This window comes from Papaver somniferum, chromosome 2, assembly GCF_003573695.1.
Source record: "Papaver somniferum cultivar HN1 chromosome 2, ASM357369v1, whole genome shotgun sequence".
Taxonomy (NCBI): domain Eukaryota; kingdom Viridiplantae; phylum Streptophyta; class Magnoliopsida; order Ranunculales; family Papaveraceae; genus Papaver; species Papaver somniferum.
In genome coordinates, this window is record NC_039359.1 from 116434312 (window position 1) to 116442095 (window position 7784).

Here is a 7784-nt window from a genome sequence, read left to right on the forward strand (position 1 = left end):
TATATGTCTGGCATGTGACGTCCCATCCTTATTGTGGCAACTAGGAAGTTTCCTAGTCTTCCACTTGTGATGAGAGTTTCAGAGGGTTACTACTTACTAATGAATGCCATGCTAAAAATGGTAAAGCAGATTAGGTGGTGGGAGGAAAAAATGATCAGAGAGAAAAAGTGGTCAGAGAAATAAAAGATAAAACAACTAATAGCAGTAGAAAAGAAAGTGCGTCAATATCTTATTAGTAGTAAGCTAGCTCTGGCAAGCCTCAACCAAGACCCCCTATTAATTGCAATTTCATTTCAACAATTATAACACCTCATAACTTAAGCAAGAAGCAGGTTTCTTATAAATCCTTCCACTGAATCCTCTAGAGTCTAGATTTCTTCTCTTTTCTTCTCTAACCACAAGTGAGAGTTAGCCAACAGTACTAATGGAATTTTTTGAAGATCTTGAAGTTTTGAATGCACAGCAAAAGATCAAAGAATTAGTGAGAGTTTCATCCATCAAAGAATCAGTAAGAACAATATTGAAAGCATCTCCAAAAAAATTCTTCTTGGTTTTCTTCACCCTCATACTCCCTCTTTCGTTTCTACAATTCATGTTGGAAATTAATAATCTGAACGTAGCCTTTATCGTTTTTGTCTATCAAGTTTACCATTTATCATCACCTGAACATCAATCTACCAATCCATTAGTTATGTATAAAGAAATTGTTGGCGCATATCCTACCGATCATTTTTTCTTGAAACTGAATTCTATCCGGTACTACTGCATCTCCCTTGTTTTGTTCTTCGCCTTCTATCTTCTGTCTGTCTCTGCTACAACCTTCACTGTAGCTTCTCTTTACGTTTCTAAACCCTTGTCTTACAGTTCTATTCTTTCCGCTATTCCTCGCATCATAAAACGTCTTGCAATCACCTTTCTTCACGCCTTACCCCTCATTTTCTTGCACTACACAGCTTACTTGGCCGTTCTTGCTTTGGTTTGCACAATTGTTACGTTAATTGGTACGGTGCTGAAAATTAATTATGTCCTGGTATTCGTCATTGGTACCATACTTGTTATCTTCTATGTTTGTTTCGTCTTCGTTGTTCATGGGAATTTTGTAGCATGGTGGAACTTTGCCAACATGGTTTCGGTTCTTGAACCAAACATATACGGTTCAGCAGCCATAAAGAAGAGTAAACAACTGTTACAGAAGAAGAAATTTATTACGGGCTTCCTTGTATTTTTCTACTTGGGTACTGTTTATGAAATTGCTTGTATCGCAGAGGTTGTTCTGACCCTTATGGGCAATGACGCGAACATCATAGTAAGGCTTTTGGTCAGTTCGTTATTTGTCATGGCACTGGCAGTGGTGAATTTCTTGGGGCTAACTGCTCAAAATCTCAAGTACTACCAAAATCAAGTGGTTGGCCAAGGAGTTCTGAACGAAAGTGTTATAGAGATGCAAGGGCTTGTTGGTAATGATAATGGTATAGAAGACAATCTCTTGGAGGTTTAAGTGGTGGGTTCGAAATGTTATTAATTAAGCATGCTACTAGGCTTTTCTAAGTTCCAAAAATCTATTTAGGCTGCTTGTTCTATGTTGTTGGTTTTATATATGCATCATCCTACATTGTAGTGTCGAATGCAAAATATATATGCGGTTTCCTATTATCTAATGCTACAAATGAATATTCGTGTGACATTACGTTTATGATGTCTGTTTTTCGCATTACATTTTCTAGCATCTCTTTCGATGTACCTAAGGGATTATGAAATAACCCGTTTTCTAGCCGCATGAGTTCTTTATGGACTGCTTTTATGAGATGAAGAAGAACTCAAAACAAGGCCAAACAGGCTAGGAGACTGCGGCAACAATTATGGCCATCCTCTGAAACTTGTCCCTGCTAGTAACTAATTACCCTCCCCCAAGCTGAAGGTAGATGCAAGCAAAAAAAAAAATCTTTAGCTTGTAGTTAAGAAAAGAAATTAAACCAAAATCTGGTACGGAATACATATACTTGATCCAAGGTTGAGATATAGCGAACGTTCAAAAACTTTGGACGGCAATTTTCTCACCAAATAAAATTTACGGCAAGATGTTTCATTTTGCTGCAAAAGACAGTGTTAAATGCAGGAGAAATTGCAGCAACTCGTACTAGAGTAGAAGCTCTAGGCAAGAAAAACATATACGTACATCTTTTATATTGACCGACCCTTCAACAACCGTCTATGCTAGAGGCTTACATTATTTTTCTATGGAGATCAAATATATTAGTATTATGATTTGTAGGCTATGACACGTATTATAAGCAAGACGGCTCAAGCTACTGTCTGACATAGAGGATGGAAGATGCCGTAAAAGTAGATGAATCACACATCAAATATATAAGCAAGTGAAGCAATGACGATTTTCCAAAGCTAAATTGTATTCAAGTATTTTTTTTGCTGCCATTGAATTTTCATAGTTGCCAAACTTTAGTTTGCCTGTCAGATTTGATAGAGATGATATGCCTGAGTAAAAACTGTCAAAATCTTGACTACTTGGTCATTATGTACATTGAATCGACTACCCAGATTCATAACATAAGTTGATTACTTGAGCTTCGTGTTTCGAAATGTTAAACTTTGGTGAAATCCTGACTGCCGAATCAAAAACTATTGTTTAGTTATTCTTTGATGTAGAACTTCGCCACCGGCACTTCTTGCAGAAATAGAAGCTAATGCAGGTGACATCTTATGTGCCATCATTCTCACATGCACATTTCGAATTTTTGGTTCCCGTATGATTACTTAACAATGTTGGAAAATATCCTAGTTACTGGTACAGTATTTTGATTCATAACCTGCAAGTCTGTAACATAGCTCTTTATCAGTTCTCAAGAGCCAGTAGATCTATTCTGAAAAGAATTGCATTTAGACGCGTGAAACTTCATGTAGGCAATCAACAGCAAATGCATATATAATATATGCAAACTTCATGTAAGAAATCAACTGGGCATTTGGTCTATTGGTATGATTCTCGCTTTGGGTGCGAGAGGTCCCGAGTTCGATTCTCGGAATGCCCCTAATTATGTTCTTTATTTTTTATTAATAACTGTAATCAGTGTTTTGCTTTATTTTTTGGTAATTTTTTTTCCTTATATCAGATGATGCTGCACATGATCGACGTGAAAGTTGACCCAAAACTTTAATCAAATGATGATGCCTGCACGATCGAGTAAGTTAGAATCTATCAGAAAAACAATGTCCGCGTAAGCAATATTGAAGCTACCAGCTAGCACTATAAATAGAACATTCTTTAAGCCTCGAAATACTATAAACTCGATTTATCCAAACGAATTTACTTTTGCTGAGATTTTCTTGAAGATATTTGCAAATTCCGATAGCTGAGAGCCAAACTCGTGTAGTTATATCAAGTTAATCTTCGAGTTCAAATGACCGAAAGATTCATCCTCGTTGTTCTAGTTCTGATCACGATGGCTACGACGTCTTTTGCTCTGCTCGAAATAAATCAAAATACTCGTAAGTATACATAATAAACTTGTTTTGGTTCTTGTTGTAATGACAGATAAACCTCCAACCGGTATATTTTGATTGTCAATGGTTTTTGGTTGGCCTACGAGAAAGCTGATGTTGTGATTATTGTTTTTTTCTTTTTTCCCGCTCTTTTCATTTTATTATTATTCTCTTCGTAGCCAAGCGTGATATTGCCCATGAAGCATGGCAAACGTTTCTTGATATTGTTGAGGATGCTCTTGGACGGGGTGATAAGGAAAAACCTTGGACGTATCACTTCATGGGGCTATAAAGAGATACTTGAAGGAGTATTGGAAAGATCAAAAATGAAAGTCACAAAATTATAGGTTTTGTATAATCTCGGTAAATTCATAATGTTGATACCGGCGTATTATACTTAGCAAGCATTAACTTATTTATCTATATTAAGATTTATATATAAATTATTCGGTTAAAAGTACTTTATGAGTTTCAAAGCCATGGAACATAAAAAGTAATCCCTCCGTTTCAAAATAATATGCTGGTTTTATGTGTAAATTGTACGTGCAAACAATCCATTATTTTAAAACGGAGGAAGTATATTATTCGCTTCTTGTCATGCATTTTCATTTTTTTACCATGTTGAAACCAAAAGCATGATCAAAATTGTGGAGTTACCAGATCGGTTAACCGATAAACTAAAATATAAAATTGTTGGAGACTATTTCTAGTAGTGTCGGTAGAGGAAGAAAACATAAACGGTGAAACTTCGCCAACATGGTTTCCGTTCTTGAACCAAACATACAGGGTTCAGCAGCCATAAAGACGAGTAAATAACTCTTACAGAAGAAGAAATTTATTATGGGGTCTCCTTGTACTTTTCTACTTGGGTGTTGTTTATGAAATTGTTTGTATTAGAAACTTTGTCCCGACCCTTATGGGCGATGACACGAACATCATAGTAAGGCTTTTGCTCAGTTCGTTATTTGTCATGGCACTAGCATAACAGAAATAATGCTATGATCTGTTACTTCATCAGATCACACAAATAGAGAAGAAATCAGAAGAGAAAGAACTGGAATATTGCTGAATTCTATTTCTCAATTTAACTAGTTGTGTTGATTGATTTCTTCAATACATTGCAGACTCAATTTATACTAGTTGAGAACATGACTCACTACTAACAGACTCCTACAAACCAGCAACAACGACTCACGACTTCCACTACTACTGACACGTTCAAAGCAAGACTGAAGACACTACTACTGACACGTTCAAAACAGAACTGAAGACTAACAAATAACTGAAAACACATACACGAACTAGGCACTAATTTTTGACACTCCCCCTTAGTGCATAGTTACGGTCAATTACTCCAAGAAGGTTCCTAAATTTTCAAACTTAACTCTTCCAAGTGCTTTGGTAAAGACATCTGCAACTTGTTCTTCACTTGGAATGTTCTGCAGCTCTATTTATCGATCAAGCACCTTCTCACGAACAAAATGATGTTGAATTTCGATGTGTTTGCTGCGAGCGTGAAACACCGGGTTTGCTGCAAGCTGCATTGCACTCTGGTTATCACATTTGATAGGTACTGAATAGTCTACCTTGTTGCTGATATCACCAATCAATCTTTTCAGCCAAATGCACTCCTGTGTAGCCATAGTTGATGCCACATATTCAGCTTCAGTGCTTGAAAGTGCCACAGTACGTTGCTTTTTACTGCACCGGGAAACTGCTGCTGAACCCATATAGAAACAATATGCAGTAGTTGAGCGCCTGTCATTCATATCACCAGCCCAATCTGCATCAACGAATCCGTGCAACGAACACTCTTTACTTCCTGTGTACATAAGACCATACTCCAAAGTACCTTTGACATAACGTAGAACTCTTTTTGCTGCAATCCAGTGAGACACACAAGGTTTCTCCATAAACTGAGAAACAACTCCAACATCATACAGAATATCAGGCCTTGTGATAGTTAAATAGATTAAACTACCCACAAGTTGTCTATATAAGGTTGGATCCTTCAATAACTTCCCTTCATCTTTCAATAATTTGAGACCAGCCTCCATAGGTGTAGCCATTGGTTTTGCATCATCCATGCCAAAACGCTTCATTAAACTGGTAGCATACCCCTTTTGAGAAACAAAATAACCATCTGCCTTTTCTATTTCAAGCCCCAGAAAGCATCCAACTTCTCCCAAGTTTTTCATTTCAAACCGAACGGATAAGTTATCTTGAAGACGTGCAATTTCAGCAACATCGTCTCCCGTAATTATCATATCATCACGTATAACAATATCATGGTACACATATTTGTTTTCAATTTAACAAATAAGCTAGAATCTGATTCCGAAATCTTAAAGCCACAGAAAGTAAGATATTCAGAAATCTTACCATACCAAGCACGTGGAGCTTGCTTAAGACCGTACAACGCCTTATTTAGTCGACAAACGTAATCAGGGTACTGCTCTGAGATAAAACCTTGGGGCTGCTCCATAAAGATTTCTCGATCCAGTTCACCATAGAGGAATGCATTTTTGACATCAAACTGCCACATATTCCAGGAGTTGTGCGCTGCAAATGAAATGACGCTTCTTACTGTTACCATTTTTGCGACAGGACTGAATGTCTCTTCATAATCCAACCCATAATTTTGTGAGAACCCACGAGCAACTAGGCATGCCTTGTATCGATCAACAGCTCCGTCAGCCTTCTTCTTTAACTTGTAAACCCATTTACAGGTTACTAGCTCGGTATCTTTAGGCTTTGGTACTAACTCCCACGTGTTGTTCTTCTTGAGGGCTGGGATTTTCTCTTTCATCGCATCCTCCCATTTTGAATTTCCTTGAGCTTCTTTGTAGCATGAGGGCTCAAGTCCAGTCATATTTCCTGAAAGAAAACATGATGTCACAGTACAAGGGTTTAATTGAATCACATAATCTTTGAGATGCTTAGGTTGCTTTCTTGATCTTGTTGACCTCCTAGAAGAATCTTCTTGCTGATTTGAATCATCAGAGTTGCTCCCCCTACTACTTGTAATATCACCATCAGTTGTCACCTCTTGGTTTCTCACTGAATTTTCTCCATCCACAGCAACGGGATCATCAATTTCATCCTCCAAGTTGGTAACCATGTTAGGAATAGTGTAATAATTTGATACCTCGTCGAATATCATATCTCGAGAGGTGACACACTTCTTCGTCTCTGGATTCATACATTTCCACCCTTTCCTACATGGGTCATAACCCACAAAGATGCATTTTCTAGCTTTTGGGTCTAGTTTTGTTCTGTTGCTTTTAGGCACATGTACATAACATATAGACCCAAATACACGAAAATAACTCACATCTGGTTTTTTATGAAATAGAATTTCAAATGGAGATTTTTCGGTACCTGGCCATGGCGGAAATCGATTTACCACGTGACAAGAACACTGCATTGCTTCTGCCCAAAACTCTCTAGGAAGGTTCTTATCGTGCAACCATGATAGACTCATCGAGGTGAGGTGTGCGATCTTCCGTTCTGCTACTCCATTCTGTTGTGGGGTACTTGGGCATGTCATTTGTCGTCGAATGCCATGATGACTGCAGTAGGTTAGAAACTCGTCTGACATATATTCACCTCCATTGTCTGTTCGCAAACACTTTATTTTTGACCCAAACTCCTTCTCTACGTTGTTCTTGAATTCCATAAACCTTGAGAAGACTTCGCTTTTGTTTTCCATAAAGTACACCCATGTGTATCTTGAATAGTCGTCGACAATGATCAACATATAATGAAGGCCACTGTAACTTGGAGTTCTGGTCGGACCGGTGACATCTGAGTGTAATAATTCAAACATTTTTGATGACCGGTTAACTGAACTTTTAAACGGAAGACGATGAGATTTACCGTATTGGCATCCTTGGCAGATGACATATTGTTGTATTCTCTCCAGATCAGGTACACCATCAAGTAGTTTCTTTGAAGAGATTTGTTGCAGCAGCTGATTTCCAATATGGCCCAATCTTTCATGCCAAATAGATGCACGATCATTCCTCCCAGTATTCTCTACAAAGGCTTCACTTGCAGTCATAACAAACAAGGACTCCTTCTTCTTTCCAGTGAGAATAATGTCACCTGTTAACGATTTAATATTCTCGATAATCTTTACGTCTTCAGGACCAAAAAGAACATACCTTCCCGACTTGGTTATCTGAGGAACAGACAGAAGGTTCTTTTTCAGTCCGGGCACATGATATACATTATCCACATCTACGTTATCTCCATTTCGTTTTTTAACTATGACATTCAGCTTC

General features: G+C 37.8%; 1 protein-coding gene and 1 non-coding gene across 2 annotated transcripts; both read left to right on the forward strand.

The window, feature by feature from the left end:
• The first annotated feature begins 424 nt into the window (after positions 1-424).
• LOC113351810 lies at positions 425-1498 on the forward strand. The gene has a single exon (XM_026595738.1). It carries the CDS (start codon positions 425-427, stop codon positions 1496-1498), a length of 1074 nt encoding a protein of 357 aa, XP_026451523.1.
• A 1477-nt stretch (positions 1499-2975) lies between these two features.
• TRNAP-UGG lies at positions 2976-3047 on the forward strand. Its single transcript has one exon. It is a non-coding gene; the product is annotated as a tRNA-Pro (tRNA).
• The last annotated feature ends 4737 nt before the right edge of the window (positions 3048-7784 follow it).